Source organism: Perissodus microlepis, chromosome 5, assembly GCF_051167445.1.
Source record: "Perissodus microlepis isolate ML-2025 ecotype Zambia chromosome 5, ASM5116744v1, whole genome shotgun sequence".
Classification (NCBI taxonomy): Eukaryota; Metazoa; Chordata; class Actinopteri; order Cichliformes; family Cichlidae; genus Perissodus; species Perissodus microlepis.
The window spans coordinates 2,029,753-2,055,135 of record NC_140465.1 but is presented as its reverse complement, the minus strand read 5'-3'; the positions used below and the strand labels follow the sequence as shown (position 1 = coordinate 2,055,135).

The window sequence follows — 25,383 nt, the reverse complement described above, 5'->3', positions numbered from 1 at the left end:
CTGCAGATGAGCTGCATACAGGGCTGGACTGGGACAAAAAATCAGCCCGGGCATTTTGACTAGAGACCGGCCCACCATTATAGCAAAAATCATAAAGCCTTTGAATGAAAACAAACACTGTTGTGACAGTGATGTACACTGTCTTGATGGTATATATGTATCAATCTATCAATCGTTTGTTGTAAGACTCAGATAATTATTTATTAAAAGCGAGACATTTTAAATGAGAATAAGAAAGTATTTCTTTGTGCCCCCCTCTCCCTGTTAATGTCCTACCTGCCCCCCTGGCAACACTTTCCTAGACCCGCCCCTGCACAGTTACCAGCTGTCAGCTACTTAGAAAAGGATCCTGGTGTTATTTGTCTCTCAGAAACAGTTCATAACTTCAACTCATTCATGTCACCTAAAAGGTAAACCTGTTTCTCCATCACCTGTTCAGCTCTGATGATTCAGTAAGGACATCTCCTGGTTTCATCTTCATGTTTCTCACCACATATCCAAACCGATATCATGACCAGCAGCTTTACAGCTGTGGCTCCAGCAAACATCAGCTGATACTAGAAAGTAATATTAAATAAATTCTAACAACGGCTGATCAAACGTGCTGTTGTTGTTTAACGTGACATCCGCTGGTTTCCTCTTTCTGGCGCAAAGCGGACGATAAATAAACAAGAGAGCCGATCAGCTGATCATTGATCAGTTTCATGATTAAAGTAGCAACAGGAGAGGGAGGGGAGAGAATGAGAGAAGAAGAGGCAGCTGTGCAGCAAAGACACAGAATAAATCCAGCTTTGTGTCTTTTTCATTGTAGCTGAAGTCCGGGACAAACTGTTCCTTTTCACCTAAATACGAAACGCGTAATAATTTCTCTGAATATGAGACGGTTCCGTTTTTTAGGGAACGGTTGGCAACTCTAATAATTAACCGTATGAACAAAATAAAGTTCAACATCAGTAACATAGCACCACCCAGCTGTATAGAAACCCCGTCATGCTAGCTAGCACGCAGTACGAAAAAGTCAGCACAACAAAAATAAACTCCACCTAAACTTGGTTTATATCTGACCCAGATAGACTGCAGGTCATAACTTCTTACCTGAAGTTCAGTTCACCTGACACTCGGATGGGCGGCCGCTTCGGGTCTCTCCTCTTGCCTCCCTTTTCCTTCATCCACCTGCTGGCCTCCACCACTTGCTAATGTTACTGAATCTGTGGAAGCTCCGCGATAGCCACCACACGAAGTAACGAATAACGAGCCTATCTAAATCCCAGTAACGACTAACGCGTTCCTGAATTTGGCATAATAACTAGTTACCGTGCTCGTTACCACAATAATAACGTAGTTACTGTAACGCGTTACTTAATAACGCGTTAGTCCCAACACTGTTTATAACAATGTTGGAGAGGCTGGAGTGTGTGCTACTGACTGACTGAGTCTCTGAGCAGGAATCTGATGAAAAAGCTGAGAACACCAACATCAGTCTGACATCGTAGAACAATCGATAAAAACTCCGTGAGAATGAAATCCTTTTGCTGCATTCTTGTTATCATTGTATTGTTGGTAGTGTTATTACTGTGCTTTTGTTATTACTAGAAGCACAACAAGAATACTCCTTTTGTTCAGGTGTATGGTTAAAGACACACACACCTGTCCTCATCTTCCTCCACTCAGACGACAGAGGAGAGCGGCCCATGATGACATATTTGCCGATAGGACTGTGGTTATCGTAACCACAGCTCCACCTGAGTTCCACTGATGTCTCAGCCACGTTCCTCACCAACAAACCTCCAGGAGGTCCCGGGGGTCCTGTTCAAACCAGAGACAAGTTTAAACATATGACACAATCTCCACATCGACAGAGTAAAGTAGTAAAGGTTGGTTTACCATAACACACGTCACAAAATGTCAGATGTCTGCCTACTGCTACGTAGATGCCAAATCCTTACTTTAACACCAGGAGGCGCTATGCTAACTCCAGACTTATTACAGCTGTATAGGTTGAGCTACTCCCCAGTAAAACCTGTGATCCCTTTTCTCCTTTACAAATCCACCTCCTATTATCTTCTTGCTTTTGTGTGACTGCCTATCTTATCATTGTTCTGTGATTATTCTTGTCCAGCAGCTTTCCAAACCTTTGAGTTGCCTTTAATAAACACAAGTTCTGAGTTTATTAGGATTCTGATTGGATTCACATGTGATGAAAGGTAGATCAAATGCTCAAGTGCATAGAATAAAGTGCTGTCTTTAGAGTTTAATTACATTTGCTTTCATTAAAACAGAAAGCTATCATATGAGTCTCTTTGCCCTGAAGCTGTCTTCCCATGCAGTGTTAGCTTAAACACAAACTAAACATCACACGAGTCCATAGACGGGACCCTCACAGGTAATGCTTGGCAATATCCTGAGTGTGGTCTAAAACTCATGCTCACAAGCATTATAATCTATGTTCAGTTCAATTCAGGTTTATTTATACAAATCACAACAACAGTCACCTCAAAGGGCTTTATATAGCAAAACAAAAACAGGCCTTATTATGTAAATGCAGAGTAGTGAGAGTATGACATCAGAGGACAGCTGTTTTACCTCGAACCACCAGCTTAGCTGAGGCTGCGGCGCTGTCCACCACAGTCTGAGCTGTGCACACGTACGTCCCCGCCTGGCTCAGCTGAGCCCTCACAATCAACAGGTCACCAGTGTTTTCCTTCTGAAAGGACACACACACACACAGACACACACACAGACACAGACACAGACACACACACACAGACACAGACACACACACACAGACACACACACACACACACAGACACAGACACACACACACAGACACACACACACACAGACACAGACACACACACACACAGACACACACACACACACACAGACACAGACACACACACACAGACACACACACACACAGAGAGAGAAAGAAAACAAATGAAACTAGAAAGTGCATTTTCTGAAGAAACTGCAGTGTGAATGCTTGAATCTGAATGTATGCACTGAAATGAATTAATTGCTGAATTTTGAGTTAAAAATTTTGAATGAGATAAAAAAAAAAACCCGAATTTAACCTGAAAACAAAAGTGCTGAACTGCTAAAAGCTGAAGGTTACACAGAAGAAAAAGCTGAAAATGTTTTAATTGTAAATTAGAAAAACCTAAGAAATGAGAAAAGAACATTTAGAGTCAGAAAACATCTGAATGAATATTAAAAGTTCATATTCTTTGAATCACTGAATGACTAAAATGTGATCCCTCCGCTTGGATCCACACAGTTTAAAAAATTTAAAAGTCTGAGCTTTGAAAAACACGGTGTTGAAAAGAGAGCAACATTGGCGACGTTTTGAGGGTAAAATGATGGCTGTAGAGCAAACACTGTGGACACAGCAGCAGTTGAAAGAGAAGTGTTTAAGATGAATCTTGGCACAGTGGCAGGCAGAGCTCGTTAAGCAGGCGGGTGTGAGCCTGGTTGCTATAGTGACTGCACCCAATGGCTCCATACACACGGACACAGACATGCGCCTCACTTTTGCTGCTTAAAATGAACAGAAAAGTCAGGCCGAAACAAATCGCTCCCAAATGAAAAGTACAAGTCGTATTGACGAAATTCTTTCACCGTGAGCGACAGCAATGTCTAGTCTACTGAATTCTCAGTTTTCATGCCTGTGGAGTTTATTATATGGACGTAGTGACAGTGGAAAGACACCATGTACTTCTGATTTTCAAACGAACCTTCTGAGCCATTTTAACATTAGAGTCTATGGAAGAGTTGGAAGGAGGAGGCTGTGCATTGGTGACATTTATGAAAGAACCATAACACCTATTACAATAATAAACACATTGGATGAAAGAGTACAGCGATGGCTACGTTTTGAGGGTAAAATCATACTTGTAGAGCAAACGCTGCGGACACAGCAGCAGTTTTAAGAAAATATTTTAAGATAAATTCCCCCCCTCCTCTCACTCTAGCAGTTGAGCTGTCTCACTCTAGCGGCAACATTCCGTCCCATACACACCCATTATAAACTCTGAAACGGCTGAAAAAAAAGGATGAAACTTAAACTGGAACTGAAGAAAAAGTATAATAGATATTGAAAAGATAAATACAAGTTGAATAGTTGAATGTCTTGTCTTCGTTTTAAAGTTTGAATGGAGGCTCTACGTCAATGTATGTGGAAGTAGATACAGTTTAAAGAGGAGTAAGTTGAATGAGAATTTGAAGGGTCTCTCCATTGAAATACATGGGAAATTTTTGTTGAATAAAGTTGAATAATTTTAAAAATATAAATGTTAAAAATGAGAAAAATAGAAGCAGTCATGTCCAAAAGAAGAGGAATCTAATGGTGTTTGAATGGTTTTTCTAAGTTGAACGGTTTTGAAGGAGATAGAGTACAAAAAACGTACGGAATAGATAAAACGGAATAATAAAGATTAGAAGAACAATACTGTGAATGCTTTTACAAGCATTCACACTAATGAGTCTAAGTGCAGTTCGGTCATTCTGAGTATATTTGGGGAATCGGATTCTTGAAGAAAACTGGTTCCCAGTAGTCCAATTCCCACTTATCAGTTCTTGCGCTCTCACTCTGATCAGCTGATTTCATTTCGGGTGTCAGAGGAGAAAAACAGTGACGCAGTCCAGAACGTGGACATGGACATTTATTTTTATTGTGCAAACGGACGAGATAAAAAACGTGGGAAAGCATCCAGGACCGAAACAACTGCATATGCTGATAACACAACTTCAGTTCTTTGCAAGCATCTGCACAGACCAAGAACCCAGAGTGAAAGCTGAGGGAAAGCGACTGGATAAGTGATATCGGTACTGGAGGTTTAATACAAAGAACATATTTATTATGAGGAAAACATGCTATTTCTTCAGTGCTCAGGTCATGTGCATTCAAAAGCTTCAATGAAACTGGAACTTAAACATGCTAAAGAACAGCTAGGTATGCAGCATATCCTTAGCCCTGACAATAGCTAGCCAAGACACTGCAGCCAGTTTTAAGCTAGTTCAGGGGTCACAACCTTTAAGACCCAAAGAGCCGTTTGGAGCCGGTTTCCACGCAAAAGAAAACTCTGGGAGCCGCAAATACTTTCTGACATCTAAAATGAAGATAACACTGTATATATTGTTTTTTACCTTTATGCTTTGTGTGAACAACTAAGGTGTGTTGCTTATGAAATCCATGAAGTGCTACAGAGAAAATTACATTTTATTTATGTAATTAACACATTTTGAACTCTTAAACAAACATAACAAAAGGAAAGCTGAACTAAAATGATCCAGCAAACAAAAACTGTTGTGAGCCGCCACCCTTATATCTCCTTTGGGCTTTTGGAGCCTTGACCTGGCTTTTAAAAAATAATGTGGAAAAAAGATATATATATATAAAAAAAAGATATAAAAAATAGATATTTGCAGAATTCTGCCTAAATATGTATTTTACCTGGTTAATGTGTGTGGCGGGGCGTGGTCTGCAGCGCCGCTGCAGGGGAGGCGGACTCACCTGAGCGGCACCCGCGATCACGCCTCGCCGCCTTAACGTCTGTGCTGTTGTGTTGTTGTTGGTGTGTGTCGGGCTGTGAGCTGCAAAGCTACAGCCGGCTGTGTGTGTCAGCAGCCGTGTGTGAAAAGTGGTCAATAAAGAGAAGCTGTAAAGCGTGTTCATGCAAACATCGTCGGGTCTGCCGTGATATGTTTACAACGGGACTTCTGCTCCTGAACCTCTGAACACAGCGTCTGCAGGTCGGGGCTGTACGAAGTCACTTTCATCTTTACAGGACTGTAAGCTGTCATCTGTGAGGCGTGAGCGGCGTTTGTTTTTAACATAGTTCATGGTGGAGAACAGCTGCTGACATAATGTGGATCCGAAGATCCATAATTTACCTACCTGGGGTTGAAAGTCTCGATAAATGCAGGCGTTTTGGCGGGTACACCAGCTTCCGCAAGTGTGACGCTTATTTTGAGAAAAAAAATAATAGAATATAATTTTATTTTTATATTTTAATATCACAATAATCTTCCAATTTAGAACTACAAGTTAAAAAAGAACTAACATAAATAAAATACACTTCAGCTAAATACTTTTCCCAAACCACGCGGAGCCGCAGTATAAGGACTAAAGAGCCGCAAGGTGAGCTAGACCTTTATAGCAACATCTTATTACATCAACTTACATGAAACAGTTAAATATAAGGAGCAGGGACGTGAAATAGACATTAATCTCATTTAAAAGCCTATACCTTGCTGGCCTGTTGTCAGATACTGTGAATTATGCCACCGTTATATTCATTAATGAAGTAAAATAAACTAGATCGCCTATAGCAGTTCAGTCCACCTAAAATCAACTCTGACTTTTTAACTGCTTTTTCTAACTTTCTCGCTGAAACCCTGCTCTTATCTCCAAATATAACTACTGCTGGGCGATTTTAACATGGACAACACATCAAACTCAGTCACAAGAGATTTTATATCCTGTCTGGACAATTTTGGCTTACACCAATATATGGACGTTCCCACTCCACAGGACACATTTTGGATCTTGTTTGCTGCATTGGTGTCACCCCTAAGAATTGTGCTGAATTGGCATTTTTCAGACCATAAATTAGTTTTATTCAGTGTTAGTCTCCCACTATACAAAAATAAACAAAACCGCTCAATTACTTTTAGAAATATTAGGGGCATTGATCTATCAGCTCTTTCCCATGGCATTAATAACTTACCTACCATTGATGGCTCTGCTTCCATAGACGACCTGGTATCTCACTATAACAATGAACCTATCAACCTCTTAGATACCTTGGCTCCCCAAAAAACTCGAACTGTTTCTTTCTCTCGCTCTGCGCCATGGTACTCATCTGAACTTCGCCAACTTAAAGCTACTGGACGCTGCCTAGAACGTCTCTCCAGGAAAACAGGACTTACTATTCACAAGGACATGTATCTCAGTCATATACAACACTATAAAGAAGCTATTCATCATGCTAAATCTGCCTACTACACCTCTGTTATTGAATCCGCTGAAGGAAACACTCACACTTTGTTTTCTACATTGCATAATATTGTTAAACCCCCAGATACCTTTGCCATACATGCACACTCTGCCGCAGTTTGCAACAAATTTATGGATTTTTTTACACCAAGATTGAGAATCTTCATCAACAATTGCCCTCGTGCTGTGATATGATCAATTGTTCTGCATTTTTTGTCCTTCTCAGCTGTCATCCTCTCTGTCCAATTTTGAACTTATAATAATAATGGATTGCATTTATACAGCGCTTTTCGGGACCCCTCAAAGCGCTTTACAATACCACTATTCATTCACTCTCACATTCACACACTAGTGGAGGCTACAGCCGTAGCCACAGCTGCCCTGGGACAGAAGCGAGGCTGCCATATCGCGCCATCGGCCCCTCTGGCCATCACCAGTAGACGGTAGGTGAAGTGTGTTGCCCAAGGACACAACGACCAAGACTGTCCGAGCCGGTGCTCGAACCGGCAACCTTCCGATAACAAGACGAACACCCAACTCTTGAGCCACGATAGCTGAGTCCCACAATAACTCAGCTATCTTCCATAATTACTAACTTAAAATCATCATCGTGCAAACTTGATCCACTGCCGGCTAATCTTGTCAAACTCTCATTCCCGTCTCTTGCCCCACTGATTGCTAATATCGTACACTCCTCTCTTATATCTGGTTCTGTTCCTTCTTCTCTTAAAACTGCAATAATAACCCCAACACTGAAAAAGAACGGTTCAGATCCCTCCAATCTAAAAAATTTCAGGCTAATTTCAAATGTCCCTTTCCTAGCAAAGATTCTTGAAAAGATAGTGGCTGCACAGGTTCATCATCATCTCATTGGAAATAACTCGTACGAACAGTTTCAGTCCGGCTTCCGTTCATGTCACAGCACAGAAACAGCCCTAGCAAAAATCACCAATGATCTTCTGCTTGCAGCTGACTCTGGACTTATATCCATCCTCATTCTCCTTGACCTTACAGCAGCTTTCGATACTATCTCCCACTGCATCCTCCTTCACAGATTAGCATCTATTGGCATCAATGGTACAGCACTCGCCTGGTTTACTTCTTATCTCTCTGGCCGCTCACAGTTTGTTCAGTTACTCCCTCACAGATCAGTATCTACTCCAGTTAATTCCGGTGTACCCCAAGGCTCTGTCCTGGGTCCTTTACTTTTTATCATCTATCTCCTACCCATAGGTAATATTTTTAGGAAGCATAACATCCAGTTTCACTGCTACACAGATGACACCCAGCTCTGCCTATCCTCCAAACCCACAGCTACTCTCCCACCCACATCCATTTCTGACTGTTTAAGTGAAATCAAGGTCTGGTTTACTCACAACTTTCTTAAACTTAATGGCAATAAAACAGAATTCATTTTAATAGGCACCAGATCAAAACTGACTACAGTTCCAACCAGTCTTTCGTTATCCATCGATAACTCTGATGTCACGCCCTCCCCTCAGGTTAAGAGTCTTGGTGTCATCCTCGACAGCACTCTGTCCTTCACAGCACATATAAATAATATCACTTTCATCTCGGTAATATTAACCGTCTTCGTCCCTCACTCACACCACACAGTACCGCCATACTTGTCAGTGCTCTTGTCACATCTGGTCTGGATTGCTGTAATTCTCTTCTCTAAATAAATCTCATAAATCCCTCCATAAACTGCAGTTGGTTCAAAACACAGCTGCTCGTATTATTTCCAGAACTAGATCCACTGAACATATAACAGCTGTTCTTAAACAGCTCCATTGGCTCCCAGTTCACCTCCGTGTCAATTACGTGATCCTGCTTCTCACTTTCAAAGCGCTTCATAACCTCGCTCCTCCATATCTATCCGATCTTCTCCACACATACTCGCCCCTTTGTACACTCCGCTCTTCTTCAGCTTCCCTTCTGTCAGTTCCACCTGCTCGCCTGACTACCACTGGACTCAGAGCCTTTAGTTGTTCTGCCCCGAGACTTTGGATGCACTTCCACTTGTTCTCCGGACCACACACTGTCTCACCACTTTTAAATCACTACTCAAAACCCATCTGTTTAGAATTGCATACACCTGATCTGTCTTAGGCCATTTTTACCTTGCTCAGTTTTTATATTTGCTTTTATACTTTTATGACTGTTTATGTCTAAATTTTATCTGCCATGTTTGCTATATATACATTTTTCTTATGTTTTTTTATGGTATTGTTTACGTGCTACTGTAAGGTGACCTTGAGGGTCTGAAAGGCGCCTATAAATAAAATGTATTATTATTTATTATTATAGTTTCTTTCAGTGTTTTGGAATTTTGGTTTCTTTACAAAATAAATTCAGGTGAAACTACATTTTCATGGAGCAGCAGTTTTCTGTGACGCTTGTTTCAGACAAGCTGCCGAGCTGTGAACCAAACACTGAACAGACTGGGTCACTGCACATCTGTGTGATGGAAATACCTATTTATTGATTATATCACATATGTGTTTATTGCACACGGTCGTGAGACAGTTGGAGACATCCGGGCACCGTGTATCGGGTTAAACAGATGGTGGAGCCTTTTGTTCTTGGCACCTTGGGGGGGACCAGCGTAGCAGCGCCCTGCTGAAGGCCCACTCGCTCTCACCCACACCAGAATAAAGGTGTCGATTACAGCTGACCGTGTCTGTGGACTCTGTTAATTAAACTTCCACCACACGTTTCACGATCAAAGCCCTGTTTAAAAAAAAGGATTATGGTGCAATTCTGGTGATATTCCTTTTTTATTATGATTATCCACAAATACTTCAAAGCTCAAACTAACATTCACTGCATCCTTCATAGATCTGTGTGTGTAACCTATTTATTTAGACTTTATCCCACATACAAATACTGAAGCTACATGCAGTGTTTGCTAGCATTTAATTGGAGAAACAAGTGGATCTCTTTCTTTTATCTGGATTCATTTGTGTGTGTGATGTGTGACATGTGTGACCAGAGGCCTGGATTTTGGCTTATCCCAGTAACTTCAGTGTAAACTCAGACGAGCAGGCTAGGCATGAAATCACCGCCTACTGACCAATCAATTCTCAGAAATAGCATCACCTGGAAAATCTCTCTGCAGGAAGGTTTAATAGGCTTTTCAGTTGCATCTAAAGTCTTTGTGTTTCCATGATAAGCAAGCGGGCGAGTGTGAGAGCCTGAGACCAGGCTGGAGGGCTGGCATAGATCAGGAGAGAGGCAAGTATGAGAGTCTGCAGAAAGGCTAGAGAGAGAGGAGGGCCTGCGAGAAGGTTGCAGGGCCTCTGGAGACCAGGATGGTGAATGGACAGCATAAAGAGATGGAGGCTGATGCAGCTCAGAGGATGAAGCACTTGTTAACAGGAGCACAAATGTGACTTAAAACAGACGAGACTTTGAGAACACCATCTTGAATGCCAGCTTTATGTTGACTTACCCTGACTTTAAGATTTGAGTGCCTTATGAACAGGAAAAGCAGAAACCATACGTAGAAAAAGAGAAAACACAGAAACAGGATGGACTGCTGGTCAGCGGTCCATTTGTGGAAAAGAGGAGCTGAAAACACCAAAGGCACACATTTCCTACCTATATATTTCTTTAGTGATGAGCTTTGAAATGTGGCCATGGAACATTATGAACAGAAATAGAAGCTTGCAGGTTCTAATTGAAAGCCTATCCTAAATTGGATCTTGAATTCGGGACAGGTGATATGGTGACAGCGAGAATTTGCCAAGGGGAGGATTTAGCCCTGAAAAAATGTCACTCATCCAAGCAATCTGAGTATGTACGACTGGAAAAGGGGCTACAAGGGATCACTAAGGGTTTTCTCTTAGGCAGCAGTTGTCCTTCTCTCCTGGACGGCCTGGAGCTTTCGTTGGGTGCCCTCCCAGCTGGGATAACTACATTTACTTGATGTGATATTCTTCTGCTTCACTGGGCACTGCATCTGATGACACCCAGTTTGTGCTTCTGTGGATGTGTCAAGCTGATCCATATGCACTGGTTTACAGTACATCATCAATGTCCCCCCTTACTGAAGGAAAACTCACCGTCTGCATATGATTGATCGTGAAACTGACCTCCCAGCCCATTGTTCCTTCAAAGGACTGGTTTCAGTCACTGTGCAAATGTCCTGTTTATAAGGTTGGAAACCTGCAGTCAGCTGAGACTGAAGAAGCCACCTGATGAGTGAAAACGCGACGCCCTGATGAACAGAATCAGCTCTTTGTTACATGGATGACTGAGCATGCATCAAGATGGAAAGCACATCACAGCAATTAAAATTCTGAAATGACCTCTTAACTATTACTGACTCCGCGAAATCTGCTGTTTTAGTACTTTTAGACCTCGGTTCTGCTTTTGATATCATGTATTATGGTGTCCTTATCTCCTGGCTGTAGGACTTAGTGGGCATCAGAGGGACTGCACTGGAATGGTTTAAATCTGATTTTACCAATCACCTTTGGCTCTGCTTTTAAAGCTCTCCTCACTGAGGACAGGTAGCTAACAGGTGACCAGTTTGTCACAACGCCATTCACACTCATGGGAAATTTAGACTCACCTATTACCTAACTACTAATGGCATGTCTTCAGACTGTGGGAAGAAGCTAGCTACCAAAAGGAGGACCTACACAAACACGGGAAGAACATGCAAACTCCAGGCAGATGACGGATTTGAACCTAGGACCTTCATTCTGCGAGGTAACAGTGCTACTCGCCATGGCACAGGGTTAGCCTAAAGCACCAATAAAAACTCAAAACTGAAATTTGTGCTGCTATTTTCTGTGCTGTCTAAGTTCAACTCAATTCAATTTTATGTATATAGTCACAACAACAGTCGCCTCAAGGTGCTTTGTATTGTAAGGTCGACCCTACAATAATACATACAGAGAAAACCCAACAATCATATGACCCCCTATGAGCAAGCACTTTGGGGACAGTGGGAAGGAAAAACTCCCTTTTAACAGGAAGAAACCTCCGGCAGAACCAGGCTCAGGGAGGGGCGGGGCCATCTGCTGTGATTGGTTGTGGTGAGAGAAGGAAGACAGGATAAAGACATGCTGGGGAAGAGAGACAGAGATTAATAGCAGGTATGATTCAATGCAGAGAGGTCTGTTAACACATAGTGAGTGAAGAAGAAACACCCAGTGCATCATGGGAATCCCCGGCAGCCCACGTCTATTGCAGCATAACTAAGGGAGGATTCAGGGTCACCTGGTCCAGCCCTAACTATATGCTTTAGCAAAAAGGAAAGTTTGAAGCCTAATCTTGAAAGTAGAGATAGTGTCTTGAAACCTTGATGAAGCTAAAAGTTAAATATCACAGTCTCAAGAGTGAATGATAGAAGTTACCAAATCAGAATTTTCTGCAGGCTTTCAAACCTGCACTGGTACTAATATAGCACTCCATTTAAATACTCAGAGTTCTTTCTACTACAAGTCACATACATCCAAGCATACACACTCATGCTTCAGTATTTTGCCCAGGAATACTTTGACACAGAGACAGGAGGAGCTGGAGATCGATCGACCATCCTTCCGATTGGTAGGCAAGCTGCAGTATCTTCGCAAGAACCTTCTTTTCAGCAAAAACATTATAGGACTCACCCCCTCCACCCGATGGTAAGGCCCAGCAGAGTTCTCCAGGTCCAAAAGGACACCATTGAGAGACCATGTGAAGGTAAGATCCATAGCTGCATCATGGGAGGCATGGCACTGGAGCGTCACATTCTCGCCCTGATTTATGTCGGCATTAGAAGGGGCCAGCGTGATCTTGGTGGCATCTGTGAGGGGGTAAATAGTTATGATTAGCAAGACCTTGTCCAAATGTCTGAAGATACCAAAATAAAAAATAAACAAGTCTGACAGTTTGGAAAATGTATTCATAGATGTTCTTGTGTACCATTCAAATGCTTAAGGATAAAAGGATGCAAGACATTCTCACAAAGGATGGCCAATCAGGACCTAGTTTTATGATCACACCAGGTCCCAGTATTTCCACACAGTCAGCTTATGTTAGTACAAAAAACGAATGGAGGAAACATACAGTTCAAAGCACAGCTCCTACCAACCTCTAGAGCAAGTAATCCAACATGATGGTGCTCCTAAATCCATACAGCAAAAGAAATGTAGCTTTAAAATATGCTGATACTCCAGGTAATCCAGGTAAGCAAACCCCAAAGAGTGGATTCTGTTCATGCATGAGTGATGAAACGTTTCTCCCACTTTGTGGGGTAGCTTTAAAATGTTGTGATATGTCTGTGTTATTTGGGCTGGCTATCTGTCAGATCCCAACTGAGAAAAAGCCAAGTGTAATGCAATCCAGAGGAAGTGTCTTTTTAGGGTGCGGACCCATTGTTTTGTGTTTGTTATTTCTTTTTAGATTCGGGGATTTTAGATTTCTTGAGCTTTTTTGAGAAGCCTTTGTTTGTCTCTCGTTGCTAATTATTGTGTATGTGAGTTTTCTTCCTCGCCTTTTTTTCTGCCTGCCTGTGTCTGCATTTGGGTTCTCCTTCAGCACTCACTAAACACTAACACGAGTACAATAACCTCAGTTTGATCTGAATTAAGAAGCAGAAAGTTAGCGGCCATCCAGGTCTTGATGTCTTTAAGACATTCCTGCAGTTTAACTCATTGGTGTGTGTTATCTGGCTTCATGGACAGATAGAGCTGGGTGTCATCTGCATAGCAGTGAAAACGTATTTTATTTTTATTTAACCTTTATTTAACCAGGAAGATCCCACTGAGATTAAAAACCTCTTTTTCAAAGGAGACCTGGCCAAGATAGGCAGCAGCAGGTGTCTCACAGTATGACTCCTTTAAACACAGGCAGCAACAACACACATGGAAAAATAAATGAAAAAATAAATAAATAAATAAATAAAATAAAATAAAATTCAATAAAATTCAATAAAATTCAGTAAAATTCAATAAAATTCAAATAAAAATAAAAAAATAGTTAAAACGACAATAAAATCTAATTGAAACAGTTGCATGTTATGGACTTGGCCTCAAGGATTCGTAGTTTAGATTTAAAAGCACTTAATGAAATGAATTCAGTCATTTTCCTTCTGCAGTTTGTTCCAAGCTGAGGCTGCTGAATGGACAAAAGCTCTTTTACCAAGTTCAGTTCGGGCAAATGGAACAGAAAGCAACAAGTAACCATGCGGACGAAGAGAATACCGACCAGCACGTTTCACTGCAAGCAGGGAACATATATAAGAAGGCAGCAACCCAAGTATCGCCTTATATATAAAACTGTATAGATGAGAGTTCCTCCGACTTACCAAAGCAGGCCGTCCTACCTGAGAGTATAACTCACAGTGGTGAGTCTGAAATTTACGGTTAGTGATGAACCTCAGAGAAGCACGATACACAGAATCAACCATTCGAAGACACTGAGCAGAAGCATTCATATATAGAATATCACCATAATCCAGCACAGGCAAGAATGTTGCAGCAGCAAGCCGCTTCTTTGTATTAAAAGAGAAACACAACTTATTTTGAAAATAAAATCTCAGTTTTAACTTCAGGTTTTTCACAAGATTCTCTACATGTGGTTTGAAGGTGAGCGAGTCATCAATTAAGATTCCCAGATATTTATAGGTGTGAACCAACTCTATTTTATTACCTTCAAGAGTGGTTACTGATGGGATTGTTTGGGCTCATCTCCTTGATTTAGAAAACAACATGAGCTTTGTTTTGTCTGCGTTGAGAAGTTTAAGCTGAAGTAATGAGTGCTGGACAGCAGAAAAGGCTTTCTGCAAGGAGTCGATGGCTTGGACAAGAGTTGAACCACAGCTGTAAATAACTGTATCATCAGCATAGAAGTGCAAGTTTGCATCTGGCACATGTAGACTAAGATTGTTTACGTAAATGATAAATACAAGGGGACCTAATACAGAACCCTGTGGCACTGTAACAAAGTCAGAACATAGACCGTCAGATTTAATGCACTGAGTCCTGTTACTGAGGTCGTTTGAGAACCATCCACTGCTCTCAGAGTCCTGACTGGAAGAGTCTAAGTTTTGAAATACAACGATCAACAGTGTCAAATGCTTTTGACAAATCAATAAAAAGGGAGGCACAGTGTTGTTTCTTATCAAGTGCTCCTTTAACTGCTCACACACAAGAGCTTCAAGAACTCTGGCCAGCACAGATAGATTACATATTGGTCTGTAATTAGTTAACGCTGCTGGGTCGCCCCCTTTTAATAGAGGAACAACAAAAGCTGATTTCCATACTGAGGGAATTTCATTCGTATCCAGTGTGAGGTTGAAACGTGTTGTGAGACGCCACAAAATCAGCTGCCAGTTTCACAAAGTAAGACTCTATTAAGTCTGGTCCTGAAGATTTTCAATGATCTAATACTTGAAGAGCTTCATTGTTAGGTTTATATTGTTGATTGTCATTTATGCTTAGAAATGTATACTCATATATGCTTAGAGTTATATAAACGATTGCATATTGACAGGATGTCTGATCCTTAGCAGTCTGCAAAGACTCTGTGCCAGAGTGCTCTGGCATGCACATACAGCCTAAGGTCATGAGAGAGGTCATACCTTCTCTTACTGATTTATGGTGTAGGAGGACACCTACTCTGTTTCTGTTTAAGTATAAGAGCCCTTTGTTTAGGTGGACCGCTGGACTCCTGGCACCAGCAGGTCTGGGGAGTCTTCACAGGGTCACCCCCCCCACACACACACATACCTACACATATGCACAGATGGTACTCTTTGTTCGCATGCATGCCTGTGTATGACGTCATATGTTAATGAACCTATGCATATTCATGTAACCACAATAAAGAGCAGTGTTACGGGGGAGCTAACTGAGAGCGACTGGGGTTCGAGCGTCAGGAACAGCGCTCATCACGCTCCTCTCCCTCGTGCATGAGATTACTTAGAGTTCAGCCTGGTGTCTCATGCTTTTGCTGTTGTAGTAGAATTGTCTTGGCGTTCCAGCAATAGGTCTGTGCTAGCAAACCTATCATTCATGGACTTCCTGCACAGAGAAAGGAACAAAGTTAAATGGCTGACCAGTGTACACCGGAAGGTTTGTGCAGGATTTTACAGAGACTGGGTTCAGAGAGTCAAACAAGGACTCAGAAGATATAGAGTGCTTGTTAAAGCAATTCATCATCTCCTTCCTGTCATAAACAGGAACAGAATCTTTAAAAACATAGGTGGGTAGAGCGTGGGAGCTTTTACTCACTGAAAGAGACTTAATGATTTTCCAGAACTTCTGTGGATTATTTAGGTTCTCAGTGGTGACAGACAGATAATATTCTGATTGAGCTTTCTTAATAGAGGAAGTACATTTGTTTCTTAGTTGTCTGAAAAGAAGCCAATCAGTGGGAGAGCCGGTTTTCCTCGCTTTGGCTCATGAATGATATCTGCCAGCTCTGAGGAGAACCAGGGGTTTTCACGACCTTTTATCTGCTTAATGGAGCATTTTTATTCACATTTGCATAAACCCATCCCTAAAGACTGCCCACGCTAGTTCTACATCAGGGATCAATCCTATTTTCTTCCAGTCGTAGTTTGACAAATCATGATAAAATGCTTGCTCATTAAAAATAAAAATAATACCATGTTGTGACTTGGGCACCTTAGTATTTCTAATAACAGCAACAACACAGTGGTCACTTAAGTCGTTACAAAAGACAGGATGAAGATTTATGAGGAACATTTGTCAAAATCAAGTCAATCAAGGTAGACTTTTCGGGGCTTCTGGTAGTAGCAGAGGTCCCAATAAATAGGCCACTTTCCAATCATTTACAGAATAGTTTAAAATACTCTTCAAAAGCTTGTTGGAGAAAACTAAAATCCATTTAAAAAACAAAGAAAATACCTCACAAATTCAAAGCAGACATTCAACAGGGAGACATGCTGCTGCCATCTTGGTGCCTTCTGATGATGCTGCCTAAGGCATCAATTCTGTTTATAATGTGAACAGAACTGGTCCTAGCACTGAACCCTGTGGAGCTCCATAATTAACCAGTGTGAAGAGGACTCTCCATTTACATGTACAAACTGGATCTATTAGATTAATGAGACTAAGACTGTTGCTGTGCTGAGCTCTGAAGCCTGACTGAATCTCTTCAAATAAACAATCCCTCAGCAGATGATTAGCTAGCTGTTTGACAACCACTCTTTCAAGGATTTTTGAGATAAATAAAAGAATGCAGGTTGGCCTATAATTAGCTAAGACACTGGGCCAAGTGATGACTTTTTAAGTAATAGTTTAATTACTTCCACCTTAAAGGCCTGTGTTACGTTGCCCATTAATAGAGATAGATCATATTTAAGATTGATGCATTAATCAATTAAGGACTTTGTTGAGCAGTGTTGTAGACTCGTTGATGGTTTGGAGGAAGTGATTTCCTTCAGTAAGATCAAACAGAGAAAGAGTGAATGAATATCAATAGTAGCTGTAGGTAATGAGACATCTATGAGCTGTGTTTTTTCTTTAATGCTTTAAATTTTATTTGTGAAGAAATTCATACAGTCATTGCTAGTTAAGGTTAAAGAAAGAGCACTGCTGGGCCAACCCTGACTGTCAGCCTGGGCTTTTTCTTGTTTTCTTCAGTCAGCGGTGCAACATGTCCTGGCCTTACAGAGGGCGTTTTTTAAATCGAGAAACAAACTCGTTTTTTCCAAATGAAGAACTTCTAAATAAATGAGACACCATTTCCTCTCCAGCTTATCTGGAGGGTTAATGTTGGGTTTGATTATTATTTGGGATTAATATAATTAAAAGTCTTTTACTGATTGAATAATTATGTAGAAACCTGCAGAAATATCAGTGAAAATGTAAGAATGTGTGGGGCAGATGTAGACACGATAACTGGTATCGCTCAGTGCATAGCTGGACTGGCCATCGGGCATACCGGGCATTTGCCCGGTGGGCCGATGGTGATTTTTCGTTTTTATGGGCCGATGTTTTTTTTTTCTTGGCCCACCAGGTATTGTAGGAAAAGTCATAAAGCCTTTGAATGAAATCAAACGCTGTTGTGACAGTGATGTGCAGTCTTGATGGTATATGTATGATTTCAATACGTTGTACATCAGATAAAAACTTTGGTTGTAAGATTCAGATAATTCTTTAATAAAAGCGAGACATTTTAAATGAGAATAAGAACGAAAAGTATTTCTTTGTGCCCCCTTTTCCTGTTAATGCCCTACCTGGCCCCCCTAGAAATTAATATTAAATAAATTCTAACAACAGCTGATCAAGCTTAAACGTGCTGCTGTTGTTTAGCGCGACATCCGCTGGTTTCCTCTTTCTGGCGCAAAGTGGGAGATAAACAAACAAGAGAGAAAAGCCGATCAGCTGATCATTGATCAGTTTCATGATTGAAGTAGCAACAGGAGAGGGAGGGGAGAGGATGAGAGGAGAAGAGGCAGCTGTGCAGCAAAGACACAGAATAACTCCAGCTTTGTGTCTTTTTCATTATAGCTGAACTGTGTTCCTTTTCACCTCAATACAATATTTTCTCTGAATACGAGACGATTCTGTTTTTTACGGGACGGTTGGAAACTTTAATAACTAACCTTATAAATAAAATAAGATAAAACAAGTACGGGTTACTGTAACTGACTGTAAAAAGTCAGCACAACGAAAATAAACTCCACCTAAACTTGGTTTATATCCGACCCAGATAGACTGCAGGTCATAACTTCTTACCTGAAGTTCAGTTCACCGCCTCGGGTCTCTGCTCCTCCTGCCTTTCCGTCATCCACCTGCCAGCATGTTGCATCTGCTGGCCTCCACCACTTGCTAATGTTACTGAATCTGTAGAAGCTCCACAATAGCCACCACCAAACAACTGAGTTATTTTTACACATCTCCCAGCATCTGGCCAATCCACCACCTTTCAGTGTTTATACGGTTACGGGAAAAAAACGAAAAAAAAACAAACATCTGCCCATAAAAACGAAAAATCACCATCGGGCAAATGCCCGGTATGCCCGATGGCCAGTCCAGCTATGGATAGTGAACTTGTTTTATCTTATTTTATTTATAAGGTTAGTTATTAAAGTTTCCAACCGTCCCGTAAAAAACAGAATCGTCTCGTATTCAGAGAAAATATTGTATTGAGGTGAAAAGGAACACAGTTCAGCTATAATGAAAAAAAGACACAAAGCTGGAGTTATTCTGTGTCTTTGCTGCACAGCTGCCTCTTCTCCTCTCATTCTCCCCCCTCCCTCTCCTGTTGCTACTTCAATCATGAAACTGATCAATGATCAGCTGATCAGCTTTTCCCTCTTGTTTCTTTATCTCCCACTTTGCGCCAGAAAGAGGAAACCAGCGGATGTCGCGTTAAACAACAGCAGCACGTTTAAGCTTGATCAGCCGTTGTTAGAATTTATTTAATATTACTTTCTAGTATCAGCTGATGTTTGCTGGAGCCACAGCTGTAAAGCTGCTGGTCATGATGTCGGTTTGGATATGTGGTGAGAGGGAAACATGAAGATGAAACCAGGAGATGTCCTTACTGAATCATCAGAGCTGAACAGGTGATGGAGAAACAGGTTTACCTTTTAGGTGACATGAATGAGTTGAAGGGAAGTTATGAACTGTTTCTGAGAGACTAATAACACCAGGATCCTTTTCTAAGTAGCTGACAGCTGGTAACTGTGCAGGGGCGGGTCTAGCAAAGTGTTGCCAGGGGGCCAGGTAGGGCATTAACAGGGAGAGGGGGGCACAAAGAAATACTTCTCTTTGTTATTCTCATTTAAAATGTCTCGCTTTTAATAAATAATTATCTGAATCTTACGACCAAAGTTTTTATCTGATGTAAAATGTATAGAAATCATACATATACCATCAAGACTGCACATCACTGTCACAACAGCGTCTGTTTTCATTCAAAGGCTTTATGACTTTTCCTACAATACCTGGTGGGCCGGTCTCTAGTCAAAATGCCCGGGCCCATTTTTTGTTCCAGTCCAGCCCTGCCTCAGTGCCAGCAAAACCAGCAGCTTCTCCCCACCAGACTGAACCGGTTAGATAGACAGATGCACATTCTCATGTAAAACTCTGTGAACTGCCAGGGGGTCACTCTCTTTTGGGAAGACTGAGTGTTTTACAGCCTGTGGTTTTCTAAACAGACCAGTTCCATGTACATGATACTTTTTAATTATTCAATGCTTTAATAAATAGTGATCAAAAGAAGAAGTGTTTTACTGGTGATTCGTCAGGGTGGATAAACAAACATGTTAACAGCTGTCTGCCTTAAGGTGTGCATTTAAGGTCACCAGGTCAAATAATTCTGATTGGAGGCTTTCTTTTTCGGAGGAGCCGCAGTAGTGAACACAAGACAATCAACCACTGTGGGACTAGAGCAGCGGTCCCCAACCCCCGGGCCTCGGACCGGTACCGGTCCGTGAGTCGTTTGGTACCGGGCCACAAGAGTTGAGGCTCAGGTGTGAAATGTATAGTTTTCAGGGTTTTTATCGGTTTTCAGCGTTATTTTGTTATCGTTTTTATCGTTAACTCGGTTTTCCTGGGTCTTTTCACGTGTGTTATGAATAAATCTTCTTTTTTTCGGTACCAGTACTAGTTTTATTTTGTTGTATTTATCCGCGACACCTTAAAGGCCGGTCCGTGAAAATATTGTCGGGCATAAACCGGTCCGTGGCGCAAAAAAGGTTGGAGACCGCTGGACTAGAGGACTCATATCCTTTCATTACTGGTGTTCCAGCAGTCTCCAGTTCACGTACACTTTTTTGAATTGGTGGGTTAATCTGTGGCTGCTCCAGTCTCCATGCCAAAACTAAGTTTGATTAAGACAGTGAACCCTGAGTTCCTCCTTTTGCATTCATCAGAGTGTGAATGTTATATATTATCTCATTCATGCTTGATACAGTCGAAGGTTCAGGACCACTTAGTTCTATTAATTTACGAGAATGCGTTTTCAAACATAATTACATTTCAATGGTAAATAAAAAACAATTCATGGACGTGTGTCAGAAGAGAACACAAGCAATCCAAAGTCCACAGTTAAGCTTATCTCGACTTTGAGATGATTATAGCGACTAGCAATAGGAACTAAGGCTTCAACTCACTGACATGTGGCATGAGGTTGTTTGTTACTTATGGCTGAGTTGTTGAGTTGTGTACCTCTCACAGACAGGTGTCCAGTGCTGTTGGCTTTGCCGAGGTAGTTTTCAGCAAAGCAGGTGTACTTTCCTTCATCTGCTCTGCTGATGTTATAAACCCACAAGATGCCATCTGGAGTTACTGTGATTCTGAGAAAAGACAATATAACCCTTAATTTAATCTAAAACATTGTAAAATTTAAACATACTCACCGTTCATACATTATTGACAGAACCTGAACATTATATGGCTCATACAAGTAGTGTATGTGTTTGTACATGGAAAACCTAACTTATTCCAAGTTGTCTACGGCGCTTAGAAAGAAAGAAAGAAAGTATGGCTACGTTCACACTGCAGGTCTTAATGCTCAAATCCGATTTTTTTGTCTGCTCGTTCACACTACAAATAAAATGCGACAGCAAACGCGCTCTAGTGTGAACGCTCAAAGCGGCCGCATGCGCAAAAGAAGACGTCACACACAACGCGCTCTGTTTAGACCCAGACCAACAGTATTGTTTGACTGATGGCCCTTCGTATAAAGACTTCAGACTTTACGTTTCCCAATTTTTGCTTTAAGTTATTTTGTTATTTACATAATAATGTAAATAACCTAATAATGATCCTTATTGCTGTTTTAGAGGAGCGGTGCTTCAAAGGATAGCTGCAGATTTCTGTCAGAATCTGCAGATTATACAGTACAAAGAAAATGTTCACGTTTCTCCAACGTTGTCTTCCCATCAGTTTCACTGGATGGCCAGGAAGTGTTCGCGATGTCTTCTCCGGCGCTGATAATTGGCGTCTGTCTTGTGTCGGTGACGTAAAAGACGGATTTAATGCGACATGACCATCACACAGCAGCTTTCTAAAACATCGGATATGTATCGGATTCAGGACCACATACGAAAGTGACCCAGATCGGATTTGAAAATATCGGATTTGTGCCGTTCACACTGTCACACCATGATCGGATATGGGTCGCACAGGGTCAAAAAAATCGGATTTGATGCGCTTTCGCCTGCAGTGTGAACGTAGCCTATGACAGCGACTGGACTTCTTAAAGGTTCGTGAAGAGATTTCTTTCCTCGCCTAAGAGGTGTGTTCAGTGCTAAAACCAAATGTTTAAGAGTCCCAGGTATTTAAACTCTAGAGGGGTTGAGCCTTTAGTCGATACTATTTATCATTTACCTCATCACATGAGCCAAGGTGTCATTTCCACCAGAGGTTTCAGGTGAAACCACTGTGAGCCCTTCTCCCACCATGTGACCTACTTAAGTCACCTAACGCAACAGTCAGTACGAGACTCATCAGTCTTTTAATCTGATTGTTAAAATTGACTGTGTCCTAAATGTTATGCAACTATCTCCCACCAGATGGAGCGCTGTTGTTGAGAACACCACACGTGTGTTTATATATGCATGATCTTTTTAACACTAATAGATTGTAGATAAAAGTTTGCACACTGTCCCAAATGTAGCTAAATCCAGTGGAGTGGTTTTGGTTGAAACTAGATTAAAACCCATTTTTGGTTATTATCTTTAATTATTTTATTTTAAAATATATAATTTTTAAGGAACATTGTTGGTTTTAATGTAGTTTAACCCAAACCACTCCACTGAATTTAGCTAGTAGCTAGCACGCTGATTGGAGGCCAAAACAGCTAATCAAACTTTTTGTATTCCAGTCTGTGATTGGTTGGTTCTGTGGCACATTTCTAATGGTGCACAGAGAGTTGAGCGTGCACGGAGCAGAGATGGTGAGAGCGACACACTGAGAGCAGGTCTGCAGATGTCTGTGAGCACACAGAGCAGAGATCTGAGCGAGTGTGTGTATAACCTCTTTTTAAGTTTTGTGGATGTTATACATGGTTATGCTGAGGATACATCGGCCAGTTTCCACTGGAAACACCTTTTGGTTAAACTGTCAGCAAAGAATTTGCATTTGCACTTTTACATTTTTATATTTTTACTTAAAAAAACAGCTGCTTGTTTCAGTGAAAATACATTGATGGTTTTTTTTGCACTAATAAAGTTGTGGAGTTGTAAAGTATTTTGTCTCACGTCAATTATATTGTCAGTTATATCGTTATCGCAAATTTCCAAATATATATCGTGATAAATATTTTTGGCCATACTGCCCTGCCCTACGCTCAAATTAAACTTTTCTTTGCTCAAATTAATTTTCTCCCCAAAATGCAATGTTTGTATACAGGCACAAAAATAACACCATATAATAATATGTAAACATTGGTTTATATGTTAACATTGGTTTATTTTGAGTGTTTTTCTTCTTCATGGGAGGCACATACATTGTTCCATATGCTGAAGTTGAATGCTTTTTGGTAAGTGCTGTTGTGCAATACATATAAACGTCAGAGAGCTGATATTTGACCTCACTGAGATGTTTAGTTCTAGTTTTGTACTCGCCAATGAGGAGTACAGTCTTTGGGAATTAGATTAGAGTATAACATGCTAACATGCTCATTATGAACAATGTTCATAATGCACGATGCGAGGTGCTGCACAGTTAAGCGGCACGATTCATTATAGCGGAACGTGATTACTCGTTTTTTTTAAATGCCTTTGTTATTATATTTTGACATTGTCCATTAAATTGTTCTTAGTGTTTCTTAGTTTCAGACTCAAATGTTTTTCCTCATTTAGTCAACTAAGAAATTGGTCACCAGGAACATCCAACCCCTGGTGGTAATGACCCACGCCTTTTTTCACACCTTGGCTCATGTAATGAGGCACATGATTAAAACAGGTCAACAACACTCTTAAGGGACAACCCCCACTAGGGCTTCAATCCCTGGGACTGGTTTTAGATCTAAAGAAGCCTCTTGGATGAATCCAGTCGGTTTCTTTCCAAGCTCCTTAAACTACTACGACCTGGATGACTGAGAATCTTATTCCAAAGCTTGAACTCTAGGGTTTAGAGTTTGTCTGCTATTATTGTAGCCAAACAACTTTGAATTCACACCATTTGCAGATGAGTTTTTGAAAGAATGACAAACTTACATATATCATTAGGTGTATAATTGTACACCACTAAAGTGAATTTTAAATCAAACAATCAATATGTAATCTACCGTACTTTTTGGACCATAAGGCGCACCGGATTATAAGGTGGACTGTCAATGAACGGGTCTGTTTTCATACATAAGGTGCACCTGATTATGAGGAGCATTAAGCAAACAAAGCAGTCAGATAAGTCAAACTTTACTCAACTCATTCTTCTTGCTTCCTCCACTTCTGTACCATTGATTCATTAATGCTGTATTCTCTCACAGCTGCTCTGTTCCCATGTTGTTGCAGTATATTAATGACTAACCTCGTATTGTGGATGGATTGTCTCAGTTGTTCTCCTGACTGAAGTTTGGTCCGTTTACAGCATCCTGCCATGCGACTGTATTTGTCCCTGACCACCAGGAACCCTCATGTTAACTTTTATCGAGTGGAAAAGTGTTAGCGTTTATCCTCCAGCTTCACTGTGATTATGTTATGCTAACGTAGCTGTGTCGCTAGCGATCATGTAGCACATCATTATATACCAGCTAGTCCAACTTCCAACGTCCCTGCTGTTTAGTTTTCTGTCTTCATTTATGTTGGAAGTGATAGCAGAGCAGGACCTTTGAATTTTTCAGAAATCTCTCAGTCAGAACATGTTATATCATGTTTAGGTGGAAGCTAGCGAGCTAACTTCCTGCTAACTTCTAACTCTGTTATATTTAATAAATTCTGTTTTCATGGATGCCTGGATGTTAAACTTCATAGTTACACCTGGTAAAGCAGCAACGCTGATCATTTTATTACAGATGGAAGAATTTAGACAGTTTTTAACTCTCAGTGATGCTGCAGTGTTCGTTTGGCTTTAGGACCTGAAGCAGACAGAGTCTGGGACCCAGATTACTCTGCGAGGCTCCTGACTACGGTAGCCGTAACGCTCCGACAATCCATCAAGCGGTGCGGCTTCGTAGCTTAGCAAAGTCGTACTGAAACATTTTTGACAGACTTTTGAGCGCCGTGTAGCACATAAAATCAGTTTGAGGTCAGTAGGCACAACCAGAATTCATACATAAGGTGCACTGTCGATCTTTGAGAAAATTAAAGGATTTTATATATATATATAATCCTTATATTGCGGAAAATACAGTAAGTGCACACTTTAAATTTAAAGGTATTTAACAAAGGTACTATATTAATTGTTATGTTATTACAGCCAATTTTGTATATTGTCTACCATCTCCAAAAACTTAAAATTAAC

General features: G+C 41.0%; 1 protein-coding gene across 1 annotated transcript in view; it reads right to left on the bottom strand.

The window, feature by feature from the left end:
- Positions 1–25,383, bottom strand: part of cntn2 (contactin 2) — a 77,925-nt gene that overhangs the window by 13,726 nt on the left and 38,816 nt on the right. Inside the window, exons 12-15 of the mRNA XM_084927371.1 lie at positions 21,142–21,269; positions 12,622–12,797; positions 2,584–2,704; positions 1,648–1,806 (exon numbers count right to left, since the gene is read on the bottom strand). Coding sequence (XP_084783497.1) covers positions 1,648–1,806; positions 2,584–2,704; positions 12,622–12,797; positions 21,142–21,269 — 584 coding nt within the window. The remainder of the gene's footprint in view (positions 1–1,647; positions 1,807–2,583; positions 2,705–12,621; positions 12,798–21,141; positions 21,270–25,383) is intronic.